At 41.2% G+C, this 18,835-nt stretch overlaps 1 protein-coding gene across 1 annotated transcript; it reads left to right on the forward strand.

The window, feature by feature from the left end:
• The first annotated feature begins 6,198 nt into the window (after positions 1 to 6,198).
• ISCA2 (iron-sulfur cluster assembly 2) lies at positions 6,199 to 15,366 on the forward strand. The gene is made up of 4 exons (XM_083349023.1): positions 6,199 to 6,325; positions 12,422 to 12,587; positions 14,202 to 14,317; positions 14,902 to 15,366. Exons 1-4 carry the CDS (start codon positions 6,261 to 6,263, stop codon positions 15,074 to 15,076), a joined length of 522 nt encoding a protein of 173 aa, XP_083205149.1. The 5' UTR covers positions 6,199 to 6,260; the 3' UTR covers positions 15,077 to 15,366.
• Positions 15,367 to 18,835: the final 3,469 nt, after the last annotated feature.

An 18,835-nucleotide genomic window follows, 5' to 3' on the forward strand; every position in this document is an offset into this window, starting at 1 on the left:
GGCATAAAGGTCTTAAATGCTTATATAAAGGTAAAGGTAAAGGTTCCCCCGCACATGCGTGCTAGTCGTTTCCGACTCTAGGGGCCGGTGCTCATCTCCGTTTCAAAGCCGAAGAGCCAGCGCTTGTCCGAGGACGTCTCCGTGGTCATGTGGCCGGCATGACTAGACGCCAGAGGCGCACGGAACGCTGTTACCTTCCCACCGTAGTGGTCCCTATTTTTCTACTTGCATTTTTACGTGCTTTCGAACTGCTAGGTTGGCAAAAGCTGGGACGAGTAACAGGCGCTCACTCTGCTACGCGGCACTCAGGATTCGACCCGCCAAACTGCCGACCTTCTGATCGACAAGCTCAGCGTCCTAACTCACAAACCTTGGGGAACAAACAGGGCGAACTAGAAGCAATAGTACACAAGGGAGGGTATGACATAGTTGGCCACCCTGGACTCGGCGATTTTGAATAACTATCGTCCTGTCTCCAACCTTCGCTTTTTGGCGAAGGTTGTTGAGAGTGTGGTAGCGCATCAGCTTCCTCTGTTCCTGGAGGAAACTGATTATCTCGACCCGTACCAATCGGGTTTCAGACCTGGGCATAGCACAGAGACGGCATTGGTCGCACTGGTGAATGATCTCTGGCGGGCTCGGGACAGGGGTTGTTCCTCTCTCCTAGTCCTATTAGACCTTTCAGAGGCTTTTGATACCATCGACCATGGTATCCTACTGCGGCGTCTCAGGGGGCTGGGAGTGGGAGGCACCGTTTTACAGTGGTTCTCCTCCTACCTCCTGGGCCGCTCGCAGTCGGTGTTGACGGGAGGACAGAGGTCCACCGCGAGATCTCTCGTTTGTGGAGTCCCTCAGGGGTCGGTCCTCTCTCCCTTCCTGTTCAACATCTACATGAAGCCGCTGGGTGAGCTCATTTGTGGTTTCGGGGTGGGGTACCACCAGTACGCTGATGATACCCAACTTTTTCTTTCCACCCCGACCCAACCCAGTGATGCCCTCACTGTGATGTCCCATTGCCTGGAGGCGGTCCGGGTTTGGATGGGGAGAAACAGGCTTCGTCTCAATCCTGACAAGACTGAGTGGCTGTTCATACCGGCATCTCGGGCTGACCAGCCTTCTCCATCATTAACAATAGGGGATGAGGTATTACCCCCCCGTTGATAGGGCTCGCAACCTGGGAGTCCTCCTGGATTCACGGCTCAGTTTGGAAGATCATATAGGAGCCGTGACCAGGGGGGCTTTTGCCCAGATTCGCCAGGTGCCCCAGTTGCGTCCCTATCTGGACCGAGATGCGCTATGTACAGTCACTCATGCGCTCGTGACCTCCCGGTTAGACTACTGCAATGCCCTCTACATGGGGCTGCCCTTGAGGACCACCCGAAGGCTTCAACTGGTGCAGAATTCAGCCACGCGAGTTTTGATGGGAGCTTCTCGATACTCCCGTGTAACACCTCTTCTCCGTGAGCTGCATTGGCTTCCGGTTGCCCTCCGGGTGAGATTCAAGGTGCTGGTAATGACCTATAAAGCCCTAAATGGCTTGGGTCTGGACTATCTAAGGGAACACCTGCTGTCAGCATCATCTTCCCATCGTCCTGTGCGCCCCCACAGGGAGTGCCTTCTCAGGGTACTGCCGGTTAATGAATGCCGGTGGGTTATTCCCAGGGGAAGGGCATTCTCTGTGGGTGCGCCTGCCCTATGGAACCAACTACCCACAGAACTTAGGACTGCCCCCGACCTTCGCTCATTTCGTCGGGACCTGAAAACTTGGCTCTTCGATCTGTTTGGTCCAGACTGTGGGGTTGTTAATTTAACTGGGTTTTAGATTTACTCTTGGGGCTTGAATTTAATTTAATTGTTTTAATTCTTTTTAATTTTTTGTATTCATGGTTTTAACTGCCCTGTAAACCGCCCTGAGTCCTACGGGAATAGGGCGGTATACAAATCCAATAAAATAAATAAATAAATAAATAAATAACAGAAACCCAGTGGGATGAAACCCATGAATGGAATGGACTAATGGATGGATACAAATTGTTCAAAAGAAACAGGTCTACAAAAAGAGGAGGGGGAGTTGCACTATATGTAAGAGAACACTACATATCTGCAGAAATGCACATGACCAAAGATAAAATCTCTCCAGAAAGTATATGAGTTAATATAAAAGAGGGGAGTCCTAGAGCACCGGGGAAGTTTCTGAGGATTGGAAAAGGGCTGTGGTTCCCATCTTCAAGAAAGGAAAAAAAAAACAGACTCAGGAAACTGTTAGGAAATAAAGTCCTAACCTGCTTTGGGTGAAATACATATAATATGGTTGTGTACCTTTAAGAAATGAAATGGCCTAAGGGTGTGACTAATTCTATTCAGCATAAATGAATTTCAGATGTTAGACTTTCTCTCTAGTGTTTTTTCTCTGACTGACTTGTTACTGTGTGTATTGATATTTGACTTTTAACTGGTAAGGATTTTTTTTTTACTTTGACTTTGTTTACTCCTGAACTGTTATTCAACGGTGATTCTTCGTTACTGACCTTGGATTGAAAACTGGACTATATTTAATTGTGTCTTTGTTTTGTGTTATATTGTCTGAGTAAAAATATAGTTATGATACAACTCAAGTTAGTTTGCCTTTTACTGTTTGCTTCTTAAAGGTCCCAGTACCCTTTCCTTTGTGCATTGCCAGCTTTGTATAAGGCATTCTTCACATTCTAATTTTGTTTCGATTTAACAAAGGGTCAGAATGAACAAAGATTTGCAACAGACATCAAGGACAATAAAAAAAAGTTTCTTCCAACATATTAACAAGAAAAAAGTCAAGGAAACTGTAGGCCTACTAAAGAGAGAAGATGGCAAGGAAATTACAGGCAACAGGGAGAAAGCAGAGCTTTGCGTTAGTCTTCATACAAAGAGAAACTATAGCCCAATATAACAAAAACAACAACAACAAAACACTGCAAAAGACATACTAGAAAAAAAAATTAAAATAAGCAAGAAAATGTAAGAGAACTCCTATCTGATCTTGATGAGTATAAATCACCAGGACCTGACAGATCTAAGATGGCGGCGCCTGGAATGGCTGCGGCTGCATTGGCTCTTGAAGGCAAATAGTTTTGGGAGGGATAGTAAGGGCTATAGGCCACATGATCAGGAAGATTTTAATGTGTTTGAGCAACATGGTGGAACTAAGGTAACATACGACATACGACCGACAATCTTTGCTGGCATGGCAAGTTTCTAGTTGTTTTGGAACTGTTGGTGAGACCGTTAAAAGTCGTTGGCACTGTTTGAATTTGTTCTACCAGCAGCAAGATCTGACTGCTGGCCCAGTGATGGATTCTATTGCAAATCAGGGCTGTTTCCAGAGGAGGCAGAGGAGGAGAGGACCTGGAGCTTATGGAGCGAAGGAACTGGATGAGGCTGTTGGCAGGCCTAGAGGAAGAGAGAGAGGCTTTTGGAGGAGTTGGTGGTGGCGGCAGCGTGCTCCAGGGGCGAAAAGAAGCAAGGCCTCTTTAAGGAAAAGGTGGAAGAGTCAGGATCAGAAAAAGGAAAGAAGGCAAGGTTGTCAGAATACAAGCTAACCTGAGGGCTAATCCACATGGAGCCCCATTTCCATCTGTCCTGTGTGCCATCGTTCACTCCCTAGAGACTAAAATGGGCAATGTGAAATTTGAGCGGGCCACGAACAAGAAGTATATATCGGAGGTGGTGACCCTTTGAGAGCAGTATGCAACGAAATTTCATTTTGATGTATGCCAATTGGTGTACATTCAAAGTGACAATAAAGTTATCATCATCATTAAATCCCAGAGTTCTGAAAGAGCTGGCATGATGTTATCTCAGAACCATTGCACCACATCTTTCGTAAGTCCTACAGCACCGGGGAAGTTTCTGAGGATTGGAAAAGGGCTGTGGTTCCCATCTTCAAGAAAGGAAAAAAAATGGACTCAGGAAACTACAGACCAATCAGTTTAACATCAATACCTGGGAAGATTCTAGAAAAGATAATGAAAAAAACAGATCTGTGAACTAGAAGCAAACAAAGTCATAACTAGTAGCCAGCATGGGTTTGTTAAACACAGATCACGCCAAACCAATCTCATCTCATTCTTCGATAAAGTGACTAAACTAGTAGACCAGCGAAATGCAGTGGACATAGTACACCTGGATTTTAGTAAGGCATTTGACAAAGTAGACCACAACCTATTAATTGGTATGCTAGCAAAAGGTGGAATAGATAACATCACCACCAGATAGATAAGTAGCTGGCTGGCAAACCATACTCAACGAGTAATCCTCAATGGGACTACATCCACATGGAGAGAAGTTAGCAGTGGGGTACCACAAGGTTCTGTCTTAGGCCCAGTTTTCTTCAATATCTTCATAAGTAACATAGATGAGGGAATTGAAGGGGAGCTCATCAAATTTGCAGATGACACCAAACTGTCAGGAGTAGCCAACACCTCAGAAGACAAACTCAGGATCCAAAAAGATCTTGACAAACTAGAGCAATGGGCCCTATGTAAAAAAAATGAGTTTCAATGTGGAGAAAAGCAAAGTCTTACACTAAGGCAGGAAAAACCAAATACAGATTGGGTGAGACCTGGCTTAAAAACAGTAACTGTGAAAGGGACCTTGGAGTCCTAGTGGACGATCACTTGACTATGAGCCAGCAGTGTGCAGTAGCAACCAAAAAAACTAATACAATCCTGGGTTGTATAAACAGAGACATAAAATCAAGATCACACGTACTAGTGTCGCTTTACAAAGCCCCAGTAGTAAGACCACACCTGGAATACTGCAGCCAATTTTGGTCACCATATCACAAAAAAGATGTTGAGAGTTTGGAAAAAATTCAGAGAAGAGCAACTAAGATGATCAAAGGCCTGGAGGCTAAAACATACGAATAATGGCTGTGGGATTTGGGTTTGGCTAGTCTAAAGAAAAGAAGAAATAGGGGAGACATGATAGCAGTGTTCCGGTATCTGAGGGGCTGCCACAAGGCAGAGGTGGTCAGGTTGTTCACCAGAGCACCAGAGGGAAGGACGAGAAACAATGGCTGGAAATTGATCAAGGAGAGAAGCAACCTGGAATTAAGAAGAAACTTCCTGACAGTGAAGACAAACAACCAGTGGAACAGCTTACCCCCAGAAATTGTGGGCGCTCCATTACTGGAGACTTTTAAGAAGAGACTGGACAATCATCTGTCTGAGATGGTATAGGTTCTCCTGCTTGAGCAGTGGGTTGGACTAGAAGACCTCCAAGGTCTATTCTATTCTATTCTATTCTATTCTATTCTATTCTATTCTATTCTATTCTATTCTATTCTATTCTATTCTATTCTATTCTATTCTATTCTATTCTATTCTATTCTATTCTATTCTATTCTAATTCTATTCTATTCTATTCGTGAAGCTAGAAGGGTGACTCTGGGTAAGCTCTCTCTCTAGGAAGGAGGCAAAATCAATTCACTTCTCAAAAATTTTACCAAGAAAACTACAGGGACTTATTCAGGTGGGTGCTAGGAATCAAAATTGACTTGAAGATAAAGGTTAAAGCTACTGTTGGAAACATGGAAGCCAGAAAAGCTGTATAAAGTTTGCATAAAAAATTAATGTGTACACGCACATACACATATCCTTTCTTGGCGTGTACTGTTGAAATTAGGCTGTGAGCCTATGCCCTTTTAAAAATAAGTCCCATTAAACCTATTTCAGAGTAAAGAGGTGCAGTATTATCAGGTTATATTGTTACACTATCCTAGGAGTGACCCCAGTTGATGACAATCGAACTTGCATTGAATTGATAGAACTATTAATATGTAATTATTTGTGATGCTGCAATAGTTAGCAATTTGCAGACTGCCATTAATCCTAAAAGAAGAAAATGATTAACAAAACTCTTGACAGAAATGTTTAATAGAGAAACGTTCTGAATAGATTTAAATTGCTTTTTTAGCCATCACACGAACTTTTAGGGAAAACAAAGCAACAACAAAGACCATCTTCACTGAATTAGTGGCTAAAGCTGGACAGAAAGAAACAGACTGGTGTTAACGTCTTACCAACAGCCGGAAAAAAAATCATTTCCGCCCTACAGTCCTTGCCTTCACTTCTGACCACGTGACCCCACCTCCATTTCCGCCCCCCCCCGGCCTGAGGTTTTCAATCCTAGAGAGGCCGCCTCTTCAGTCCCGCGGACCAATTGGCGTTTGCCGTGACGAAGCTTTACGATACGTTTCCACGAATAACGACGTGAAAGAAGTGATGAAGATGGCGGCACTGGCTGCGCTCGGTAGTTTTAGGGTGTTGAGCTCTTGCAGGCGGAGCAGGTGGGATTTTTATTTGTGTGAGGAGTTGATGTGTTAACTACAGTACTCCCTCCAGCCTTGATATGATGGAGGTGGAGGAAGAGGTGTTAACTTCTTTTTTTCAATATTTCACATCGTGTAGGCAGCCTTTCCAGTTCGTGAGTCATAATAACTCGTTCTTAAGCAGTCAAAAGGCAGTCCTAGGAAGGATTTGGGCATTTTTGTCCCTGCTTTTGAACCCCATTGGTCTGGCTTTTCACTTCAAAAGTGTACCTTGGGGGCGAGGGGGATCTCAGGCAAGAAAGTGTTTCTTAATAGAAGCAATTGATCTAAAATCCTTAAAGCTTGACCTTAGTTACATCTTCCTGAAGATCCAAGCTTTTATAGTGCAATGTGTATATTCTGCTATGTGCAAAATTGATTAAGCGAAGTGTTTTACAGCGTTCTGAGTCTTTAAATTACTGCTCTGTATTAATTAAAATGTGGCGAAATGTAGTTGCAGCGAGACCTGAAAGATTCTAAGATAGCAGTTCTCCTGTAACTATAGACAAAAATATTACCTCAATTATAGTTAATTCCTTATTTTACATACTGCCAATTCAATGCTTTGAAAAATTAAGCCGTTGTTAGGTTAACTTAGCCAAATGCAAAATTGTTAACCTCTTCTGTTTTGCAGATATTTTTATAACAATAGTGTCATTCAAAGAATTTTTTATTTATTTTATTTTAATTCCATTTATATCCTGCCCTTCTCCGAAGACTCAGGGCGGCTTACAAGCTTATCAGTAGCCTTCATTCTATGTATATGCCTGCTTATTAGGGCTTTCACACCCCCCCCAAGCGGCATTATTACAAAGTCAGCTTAATTGCCCCCAACAATCTGGGTCCTCATTTTACCTACCTCGGAAGGATGGAAGGCTGAGTCAACCTTGAGCCTGGTGGGATGCGAACCTGCACTAATTGCAGGCAGCTGGTGTTACTTAAGGAGGCATTAGCCCACTGCACCACTTTCAGTACAATATTTCATTTTTTTCTGGCTATATAAAATTTTGTTTCAGATCTATTTCTATGCTTGTTGGTTTTTAAAATGAAGTGAAATGAATTGTAGTGCTTTTAATTTCAATATTCTAGACAAAATACATTACAAATTTTAAATCTATGGCATTAAGGACTGACTCACAGGAAGACTATACAGATAGTCCTTGACTTATAACAGTTCATGTAGTGACCATTCAAAGTTACAACAGCACTGAAAAAGTGACTTATGACCGTTTTTCACAGTTACAACCATTATCCCCATGTTCACGTGATCAAAATTCAGAGGCTCGGCAACTGTCTCATTTATAACTGTTGCAGTGTCCCAGGGTCATGAGATCACCTTTTGCAACCACCTTACAAGCAAAGTCAATGGGGAAGCCCAATTTGCTTAATAACCATGTTACTATCTTAACAACTGCAAAGATTCATTAACAATTGACAAGAAAGATTGTAAAGTGGGGCAAAATTCACTTAAATGTTTTGCTTAGGAACAGAAATTTTGGGCTCTATTGTCTTAAGTCGAGGACTATCTGTACACTGAACTGTAATATTACTTCCTCACGAAGACTGTTTTGAAACATCAAATAGAACAGGGAAGAACAAAAGAGATTTAAGAAAAATAGAAACAGCAGATGAAAACCAAGCATTCTTTTGTACTATTAACCTTATAGGTTTCACTGTCTGAAGATGGTATTGAGGGTAAGAGTAGCAAAATCAAGTCATATGGATAGGGCGGCATATAAGTCCCAATAATAAATAATTACAGCAACAAATATAGATAGTCCTTGACTTATAACTATAATTGAGCCCAAAATTTATGTTGAGACATTTGTTAAGTGAGTTTTGCCCCATTTTATGACTTTTCTCACCATAGTTAAGTGAATCACTGCAGTTATTAATAACCTGGTTAAGTGAATCTGGCTTCCCCATTGACTTTGCTCATCAGAAGATCACAAACGGTGATCACATGATCCTGGAACACAGCCATTGTCATAAATATAAATCAGTTGCCAAGGTTTTGAATTTTGATTACATGATCACGGGGATGCTGCAAAGGTTGTAACTATGAAAAATGGTCATAAGTCACATTTTTCAGTACCATTGTACTGAACAGTCACTAAACAAACAGTTGTAAGTCAAGGACTACCTGTAGAAGAAATAACTGAAGATTGCTGTTTGGTTTTTGATGTATCTGAGGTTGTCCAGTGAGAGAACAGATAAAAAAGCCACTGCTCATTTCAGTCAATAGTATACAATTCTCTCTCTCATGTTCATAGGCATCTACTTTATTTCAGAAAAGTATTAAAGTTGTGATGAAATTATTGTAGGCAACAGGTTGTCCTCCTATAACAGATGTTGTTAGAATAATTTTTATAGCTGTTGAAAAAAGCTATAATGACTTCCTCCAAGTTTACTTAAAAAGCAAATAAATTCACCAATACTTAATTATAAAAAGCCTTCTTTGTGGAATAAGTATAGGAAGAAGAACACAGAAGGAAATGCATAAAATGAATTCACCCCGGAATACACATAGCCCTGTGATGTGTTATTCCCAAACCTAGTGATGTTTGAACATCATATCACTGAACACAGCAGTTTAGATTTTATATTATTATTGATCATTGCACAGTCAGCCAGATGTTCAGACTGGATTTGGCATTTTTGTCTACCTATCGAGTCCTTACCAAGGACCTGGGATAGGCAGATGTGGATGTTTGATGGTATTACAGATATCGTCGCAGGATGGAAGCAGTTCCTAGTAAGTTCCTAGCTTTGGGATTGGACCCAAGGCGCCTATTACAGTGGGACAAAAAAGTATTTAGTCAGCCACCAATTGTGCAAGTTCTCCCACTTAAAAAGATGAGAGAGGCCTGTAATTTTCATCATAGGTATACCTTAACTATGAGAGACAAAATGGGGGGGGGGAAAGAATCCAGGAAATCACGTTGTAAGATTTCTAACAAATTTATTTGCAAATTATGGTAGAAAATAAATATTTGGTGAATAACAAAAGTTCATCTCAATACTTTGTTATATACCCTTTGTTGGCAATGACAGAGGTCAAACGTTTTCTGTAAGTCTTCACAAGGCTTGCACACACTTGCTGGTATTTTGGCCCATTCCTCCATGCAGATCTCCTCTAGAGCAGTAATGTTTTGGGGCTGTCACTGGGCAACACGGACTTTCAACTCCCTCCAAAGGTTTTCTATGGGGTTGAGATCTGGAGACTGGCTAGGCCACTCCAGGACCTTGAAATGCTTCTTACGAAGCCACTCCTTTGTTGCCCGGGCGGTGTGTTTGGGATCATTGTCATGCTGAAAGACCCAGCCATGTTTCATCTTCAATGCCCTTGCTGATGGCAGGAGGTTTTCACTCAAAATCTCACGATACATGGCCCCATTTATTCTTTCCTTTACAGGGATCAGTCGTCCTGGTCCCTTTGCAGAAAAACAGCCCCAAAGCATGATGTTTCCACCCCCATGCTTCACAGTAGGTATGGTGTTCTTTGGATGCAACTCATCATTCTTTCTCCTCCAAACACGACGAGTTGAGTTTTTACCAAAAAGTTCTACTTTGGTTTCATCTGACCACATGACATTCTCCCAATCTTGTTCTGGATCATCCAAATGCTCTCTAGCAAACTTAAGACATGTACTGGCTTAAGCAGGGGGACACGTCTGGCACTGCAGGATTTGAGTCCCTGGCGGCGTAGTGTGTTACTGATGGTAGCCTTTGTTACTTTGGTCCCAGCTCTCTGCAGGTCATTCACTAGGTCCCCTCCCGTGTGGTTCTGGGATTTTTGCTCACCGTTCTTGTGATCATTTTGACCCCACGGGGTGAGATCTTGCGTGGAGTCCCAGAACAAGGGAGATTATCAGTGGGCTTGTATGTCTTCCATTTTCTAATAATTGCTCCCACAGTTGATTTCTTCACACCAAGCTGCTTGCCTATTGCAAATTCAGTCTTCCCAGCATGGTGCAGGTCTACAATTTTGTTTCTGGTGTCCTTCGACAGCTCTTTGGTCTTGGCCATAGTGGAGTTTGGAGTGTGACTGTTTGAGGTTGTGGACTGGTGTCTTTTATACTGATAACAAGTTCAACCAGGTGCCATTCATACAGGTAACGAGTGGAGGACAGAGGAGCCTCTTAAAAAAGAAGTTACAGGTCTGTGAGAGCCAGAAATCTTGCTTGTTTATAGGTGACCAAATACTTATTTTACCGAGGAATGTATGAATTAATTCATTAGAAATCCTACAATGTGATTTCCTGGATTCTTTCCCCCCATTTTGTCTCTCATAGTTGGGGTATACCTATGATGAAAATTACAGGCCTCTCTCATCTTTTTAAGTGGGAGAACTTGCACAATTGGTGGCTGACTAAATATTTTTTGTCCCATTGTACTATTGTTGTTGTTGTTGTTATTAAAGTTGGAAGGGATCTTGGAGGTCATCTAGTCCAACCCCCTGTTCAGGCAGGAAACCCTATACCATTTCAGACAAATGGCTGTCCAGTCTCTTCTTAAAAACCTCCAGTATTGGAGCATTCACAGCTTCTGGAGGTAGCTTGTTCCATTGATTAATTGTTCTAACTGTCAGAAAATTTCTCCTTAGTTCTAGGTTGCTTCTTTCTTTTCTTTCTTTTTTATTAAAGAGTTTTACAAAAACAAAGTTTTACAATATATCCCCAAATCCCCCCCACCCCAAACCCGCCCACTTCCCCCCCCCACTTCCCAGAGCTAAATACAGGATTATAGTTATAATAATCATATTCTAAATAAAAATTATGCATAATATACAATTAACCAAATTCATAATGTGCTTTAACTCCCCTTTAACATAACTACAAACAAAGTACCAATAACAATATCCCACTAAAATCTACTCATAAGCTAAATGGAACTTTTTAGTCCCATATCTGTTCTGAATATAATCTATCCATCTCCTCCAAACTGAAATATATCTTTCCTGTGAATGATCTTTCAAATAAGCAGAAATCTTAGAGATTTCTGCAAGATTCGAAACTTTAAACACCCATTCTTCTATAGTAGGCAAACTATCCTTCTTCCAATATTGTCCCACCAGCAACCGTGCTGCTGTTATCATGTTCAACATCAAATTGGTTTCTTTAACATCACAATCTACAACAATACCCAATAAAAACAATTGCGGAGAAAACTTTATCTTTCTCTTAAAAATCTTTTGAATGTTCCACCAAATTTTGATCCAAAAAGCTTTTATATTTCTAGGTTGCTTCTTTCTTTGATTAGTTTCCATCTGTTGCTTCTTGTCCTGTACAGTTACAGCAGTCATTTTCTTTTACCTAAAGTGAAAGGATCCTTACCTCAATTCCTTTTCCCTTTCCTATTAAATAGATGACAAGCAAACAAGAAATTCATGTCATTTGTTTTCCTTCCTACCTTCTTTCCTCACACAGAAAGACATACAAACCCCCACAATTTAACAGCATTTGTTATGTTATCCAAGAAAAGAATTTATTTTGCATCAGAACAGCGGAAATGACACTTGCATCCAATGTCAGGATTCAAGTATATAGAAAAGTTACAGAAATATTAGAAATGTAAAACAAAAAAATTGGGGCTCTAACTGTATTTTGTATTCTGAAAAGAGTTGGAGTTCACTGGTTTTCTTTTTCTTTCCTTTTCTTTTTTTTTCCTTGCACCCTTTTTCCCTTTTTCTTCTGATCTATATTTTCATTTGTATTTTATATTACGATAAATGCTCATTAAAAACTCTGTGGAGAGGATGTATAAAAGGCTGAGGTTTGCACCACGATAAATGTTTCATCTTTTTTTATCATCAGAGTTTTTATCAGATGTCTGTGCATCAAAATAGTGTCACTGATGCTTTTTAAGGGTCTACAACTTTAGCACTCAGACCATAGTTCTACCAGTCCCAGTCTCTGCTTGCTAGCTGACCCCGAGGTTTCAAGTTTCTTATTTGTATTTGTTTTATCTCCTTTCTTGGTGACTTTTGTGCTGTCATCAGTTTTTGTATTATCACTCGGTTATTTTTATTTTTTTGTCTAACAAGGACATTCCGTTCTTATATTTTCCATGTAGCTGTTCTCTTGCTATCTGGCAGTTAATGAGAAGTCCATTCTGTACCATGCAAAACAGACCTTGTATGTCAAGGATAAGAACACAGTGGATAGCGTCCTCTGCCTCTGGAGAGACCCAAATTTATTCTAGTGATGGACAGATCTATCTCAGTGAGAGCTGCGTAAAGGTATGATTCCCTGGAGGTCTCCAGACCTATGTAGCCATTGGATGTCTCCAGGAGTACAGTACAGACTGCTGATTGCTGTGCCCATGCGGTACACGATCTTATGAATCTGTCATAGAGAAATATAGGGGTAAAAGGGTACAAATTAGAAGTATGTAATATTTACGTTCGAATACAGCAAGGATCATTTGGATTTTTGCAGGGGCATTGGTCCTTAGCATTTTAATAGGGCAGGAGTCTTCAAACCTGGCCATTTTATGACTTGAGGACTTACAACTCCCGGAATTCCTCAGCCAGCGTGGCTGGCTGAGGAATTCTGGGAGCTGAAGTCCACAAGTCATAAAAGGGCCACGTTTGAAGACCCCTGTAATAGGGTAATATTCTGAGACAGCAGAAACTCAGGAAAGTAATGGATTTAGTTTAACAGGAATACTTATTTTCCTGAGCTGCATGGCTTCCATGCCCCCTCCACCCAACCAGAGACACCAGTCTATAAGGAGTAGCCAACAGATACACTCCTAAGTCACATCTAGAGTGTTCTTAGCCACTTTGGATGCTGAATGGAATGCCTGTGCAGCATAGCCACAATATAAACTATGTATATAACTATATGAAATTGTGTGTAGTTATGTGTAATGGGTAACTGTGCAATTTGTAGTTACTTAATTACAATCTCTAAAGATACTAGTTTCAAAAGGTTTGTTTTAGCAGAGGCTAAGACAAAGAAAGTTAAATATAATACAAGTAGTCCTTTACTTATGACCACAGTTGAGCCCCAAATTTATTTTGCTAAGCAAGATAGTTAAGTGAGTTTTGCCCCATTTTATGACCTTTCTTAACAGTTGTTAAGTGAATCACTGCAATTGTTAAGTGAGCAGCATGGTTCTGGCTTCTCCATTGACTGTGCCTGTTAGAAGGTTGCAAAAAGTGGCCACATGGCTCTGGGACACTGTAACCATCACAAATATGAGTCAGTTGCAGGCATCTGAATTTTAATCACATGAGCATGGGGATGTTGCAACGATCAAATGTCATAAGTCACTTTTTTAGTGTCATTGTAACTTTGAAGGGTTACTTAACGAATGATTGTAAGTCAAGGACTACTTGTATTGCATGCTTAAGAATAAAGAGGAACTTTGTTAAGATTTTGTGAAGTCAAAGAATGCCTTCAGGAAGTATGACCTTCTAGGTGTAACCTAGATGTTTATTGCACAGTGTAAATATAAGCCATACACTTGTCTTAATGTGCTCTCTCAAACAAATCTCTTGACATATCTGAATAAACTACAATAAACCTCATTCATTTTGTCCTAATTGTTTTAACTACCACAAACGTTTGATTCAACTGATAAAACAGAGGAATAAGTTAAGTTTGATTTTAGTTAGAGGCAGCAAAGGATTAGACAGGTTGATTCTACTATGTGTTTCTACAGTGAGACTTTCACTTACTTGATAAGGCACATAGAACGTGTGGCAAAAAAATGCTGGCATAATTTTGCTATGCATTCTATACCTGGATTCTGTTTTTGTGCTCACCATTCCTTTGAAGCCATTAATAGTTTAATTCAAATGAATAATAAACATTGTTAACAAACGTTTGCCTTCCTTTATTGACAGAGGCTGTTGGAGATTGCAGAAGGGTCTGACTTTCTCAGGCTGCAGGTAGAAGGAGGTGGTTGTTCAGGTTTCCAATACAAATTTTCCTTGGATACAGTTGTCAATTCTGATGACAGGTGAGTGCATAGATTACACTGTGTGTGACAGATGAGAGGATTATAGAACTGTGGACAAAGAAGGATGGTGGTTGAATAACAATTCCTTTGTTCCCAAATTCATATTTTACTGTTCTCTGCTGTTGAACACATACATATCATTTCCAGGGTTTAGAGCAACCTATATTTAATTAGGGTGTGTGTGTGTGAGTATTGAACCTGGATCTACCAGAGCCAAGTCCCTACACAATTGTGGAACACCATTGGGTGACTTCGGGCCACTTGTTCTTTCTCAGCCTATTCTACTGGATGAAATTGGATGGAGGAGACTCAAGTTATTTTGAGCTCTCTTTCCAGAGCTCTGTTCAGGTAGCCTTTATAGTATTATGAAATATTCATTTCTAAATGTGTATCTCTAGATGACTCAAAACAATTAAAAATAATGCAAAAACAAATCATAAACAAAATTTAGATAATTGGAAAAGATTCCTAAAAGATCCCCAGCCTCCTCTGAATGTTTGTTTACACATGAACTGGAGTTTAAAGCTACATGTATTTTGGATTTGTGCAAATACCATGACATATTGTCTGTGCTCTTTTTCCAGAGTTTTTGAGAAAGACGGTGCCAGAGTGGTTGTGGACTTGGACAGCTTAAGCTTTGTGAAAGGAGCAATGGTGGACTTCAACCAGGAGCTAATTCGCAGCTCGTTCCAAGTAGTGAACAATCCACAGGCAGAACAAGGTTGTTCTTGTGGGTCATCTTTCTCAGTTAAACTCTGATCGAACTACTCTATGTGGACTGAATGAAGAAAAATTCCTTGTTCTGTTTTTTCCTGTTCTCCAGTTCAGCTGAATAACTGGTTTAGACTGTTGTACTGCATGATGAAAGAAACTCTTAGACAGGACTCAGTCAAGAACTGATTTATCCAAGACTGAATATGAAATGAATTAATCTCATATTTAGTGTCTGTGAGTCTCCAAGTCTTTGCTTTAGAGGACAGATCTAAGCAATCAGTTTCTGCTGTAATGTCATGAACTATTTATTAAAATCTCTTCTGATTTTTATTTTATTTTAAAATCTTCTAGTTGCTTACAGTGCTATATAGTGAGATTTGTGTGAATGTGGTTTGCATAGTCAAGGATGGTTTCTGTATGAGGTTGAACTGAGGTTCAGCATACAATAATAAATAGGCATGCCAGCATGGAAATATCACCAGGGTTTTAATTTTTAATTTAATTTAATTTAATTAGATTTATATACCACCCTTTTTGATGAAAGGACAGGAGAGGTTGTCTGCATAATATAGTTTACTCAAATTCTTGATTGCAGTAAATATTCTCTGCAAGCATCCCACCCCACCACCCACTAGTAAGCTAGCTAGCTCTTGTATTTATTACCTTATTAAGAGAATTGGGCAACAGCATATAGGTCTTTTTATCCTAGACCTCTGAAAGATGGGGGAATTGTGTTAGCTGTTCTCATTCTGAGACATCCCTTCTGTTGAGCCTTCTTGTAACACAGGGAGACTCCTTTCTGCTACTGCTATGTGTTTTTTAAATGTTTCCACTCCAAAACCAGTTTGATGTAGAGTGTAAGGCACCAATCTAGAAACCAGAAGACCATGAGTTCTAGTCCCACCTTAGGCAAGAAGCTTGCTGGCTGACCTCGAGCCGGTTGTACCCTCTCAAGCAGGCAATAGCAATAGCAGTTAGATCTATAGACTGCTTCACAGTGCTTTACAGCCCTCTAAGCAGGGGGCTTAGAGGGCTGTTGGCAGGGGGGCAGAGGTCGACCTCGAGGTCTCTTGTTTGTGGAGTTCCTCAGGGGTCGGTCCTCTCGCCTCTCCTGTTCAACATCTACATGAAACCGCTGGGTGAGATCATTCGTGGTTTTGGAGTTGGGTATCATCAGTACGCCGATGATACCCAGCTTTTCATTTCGACCCCAAACCACCCCAGTGATGCCCTCGACGTGATGTCCCGTTGCCTGGAGGCGGTTCGGGTCTGGATGGGGAGGAACAGACTTCAACTCAACCCCGACAAGACTGAGTGGCTGTGCATACCGGCATACCGGGATATTCAGAACATTCCATCTCTTTCCATGGGGGGTGAACTATTACCCCCCGTAGATAGGGCTCGCAACTTGGGAGTCCTTCTAGATTCACAGCTCACTTTGGAAGACCATATAGTAGCTGTGACTAGGGGGGCCTTCGCCCAGGTTCGCCTGGTGCGCCAGTTGCGGCCCTATCTAGACCGGGATGCTTTATGTACGGTCACTCACGCGCTCGTGACCTCTCGTCTGGACTACTGCAACGCTCTCTACATGGGGCTACCCTTGAAGACCACTCGGAGGCTCCAACTGGTACAGAATGCAGCTGCGAGAGTTGTGTTGTGAGTCTCCCGATACTCCCATGTTACACCTCTGCTCCGTGAGCTGCATTGGTTACCAGTTGTCTTCCGGGTGAAATTCAAGGTACTGGTAATGGTGTTTAAGGCCCTACATGGCATGGGTTCGGAGTATCTTAGGGAGCACCTGCTGCCGGCATCAACTTCCCTCCGCCCTGTGCGTTCCCACAGAGAGGGCCTCCTCAGGGTGCCACCGATCAGAGAATGTCGATTGGTGGCCCCCAGGGGGAGGTCCTTCTCTCTGGGCGCCCCGGAGCTATGGAATCGGCTGCCGGTTGAGCTCCAGACGGCGCCTGACCTTTGCTCCTTCCGTCGTGATCTGAAGACACTCTTATTTGAACAAGCCGGCCTGGCCTGATGGGGGATGGGTTGGGTTTTATGGTCATTTTTAATATTTGTATTTACTGTTTTTAGTCGGGCATATGTTTAATTTTCTTTTAACTTTTGTATTTTTGTATTTTTTATATATTTGCCCTGTTCACCGCCCTGAGTCCTTCGGGAGAAGGGCGGTATATAAATAAAATTAAATAAATAAATAATAAATAAGCGGTTTACAGAGTCGGCCTATTGCCCCCAACAATCTGGTTTGGAAGGAAGGAAGGCTGAGTCAACCTTCAGCCTGCAGTACTGCATCCTAACCACTGCGCCTTCACGGCAATGGCAAAACACTTCTGAAATCTTGCCAAGATAAGTCAGGGTCTTGTCCAAGCAGTTACTAGGAGTCATCACTAACTCCTGAGTACACACACACACACACACACATACACACACACACACACACACACACACACACACACAAAATCACCTCAAGACAGCAGAAAACAATTCGGCACTTTAGCTGCTCAAAGGATTTGGAGCTATGTCTGTTTCAAAATATTAACTTATAGTTTCTTTTGTTTTGCTTTTTATCAGCATGCAGAAAGCAGACACCATTATGCAAAGACCATATTGTATGGTAAATTTTCTGATGCATCTCTCCAAATAATTTAATGAAGGTATTAAATACTTACTTGAAACATAGTCTCTTTTAAGGAAATGTAGGGTTTTTTTAAAGTATTGAAGCGGGGAGAATCTAGAGAAAGAATTGATCTGCTTTGCTTACATAGTGAATTTGAAAAGGATGCTGCTAACTCCTTTTCTGTAGGGTTTGGGGATGAGTATGTTAATTTCCCCCGGTCAGGGAAAATTAGATGAACCAGAGTTTGATTTACATAATCGTACTTCAGATATTTCTACAAGAGCATGGAGGAAGAGGGTATTTTTCTCCTCAGTGCTCCAGTATAATGTCCCAGGAGATGCAAAATGTATGTGTTACCCACCCAATTATAGCATTGCTTCACTAGAGGGCAGCCTTACCCTTTGTGATACAGATGGACAAAGAGCACTAAAAAAATGTACTATTGATTTTTGCCTGAAAAGTAGTAGAGAAATGTTGCATTGTTTAGATCAGTGGTCCCAACCTTTTGGGCACCAGGGACTAGGTTTTCTTCATGGTTTCATGTGCTGCCTGCATCCCGCAGATGGGGCATTGCTTGTTTGCATGGCCTGGTTTCTGGAATTCTGCGGACCAGTGCTGGTCCACAGACCATGGATTGGGAACCCCCTGGTTTAGACAATGTCTTAACAAGGAAAATCTCAAATACTTCTTCATCGACTGCAACATGGAAAAGCCTTGTCTGGTGCTTGTTTAAAAGATGACTGTGATATCCCCAAATGCAAAACTATGGAGCTAAAATTACTGTTAAATGTCAGAAAAATAACCTGGAGGCAAATTATGCTAGCTATTATCAAAACAGCACTAAGAGTGTGTTTTTTAAAAAAAGAAAGAAAAGAAGCTAAAAACAAACATTTTAACATTCCCAAACTGTCTAAGCGCAGTAGAGTTGTTTTTGTTCCATTTGTATACCCTTAAATATTTGAGACTATTCCATTTGCCAAATGGAAAGAAAAACATGAGCAGGATAATGTTTACCGGTAAATTATATTGCAAACCTATGATTTTAATTAGATTAGCTGAGCTGTTGTGTTGTCAAAATGTAGAAAACAGGCATAAGACATCAACTTTATACTGATACTTTATGGGGATGTAGATTGATGCAAATGTACACACCGAAGATGAGTAAAAAGCAGTAG

This window comes from Vipera ursinii (assembly GCF_947247035.1).
Source record: "Vipera ursinii genome assembly, chromosome: 1".
Classification (NCBI taxonomy): domain Eukaryota; kingdom Metazoa; phylum Chordata; class Lepidosauria; order Squamata; family Viperidae; genus Vipera; species Vipera ursinii.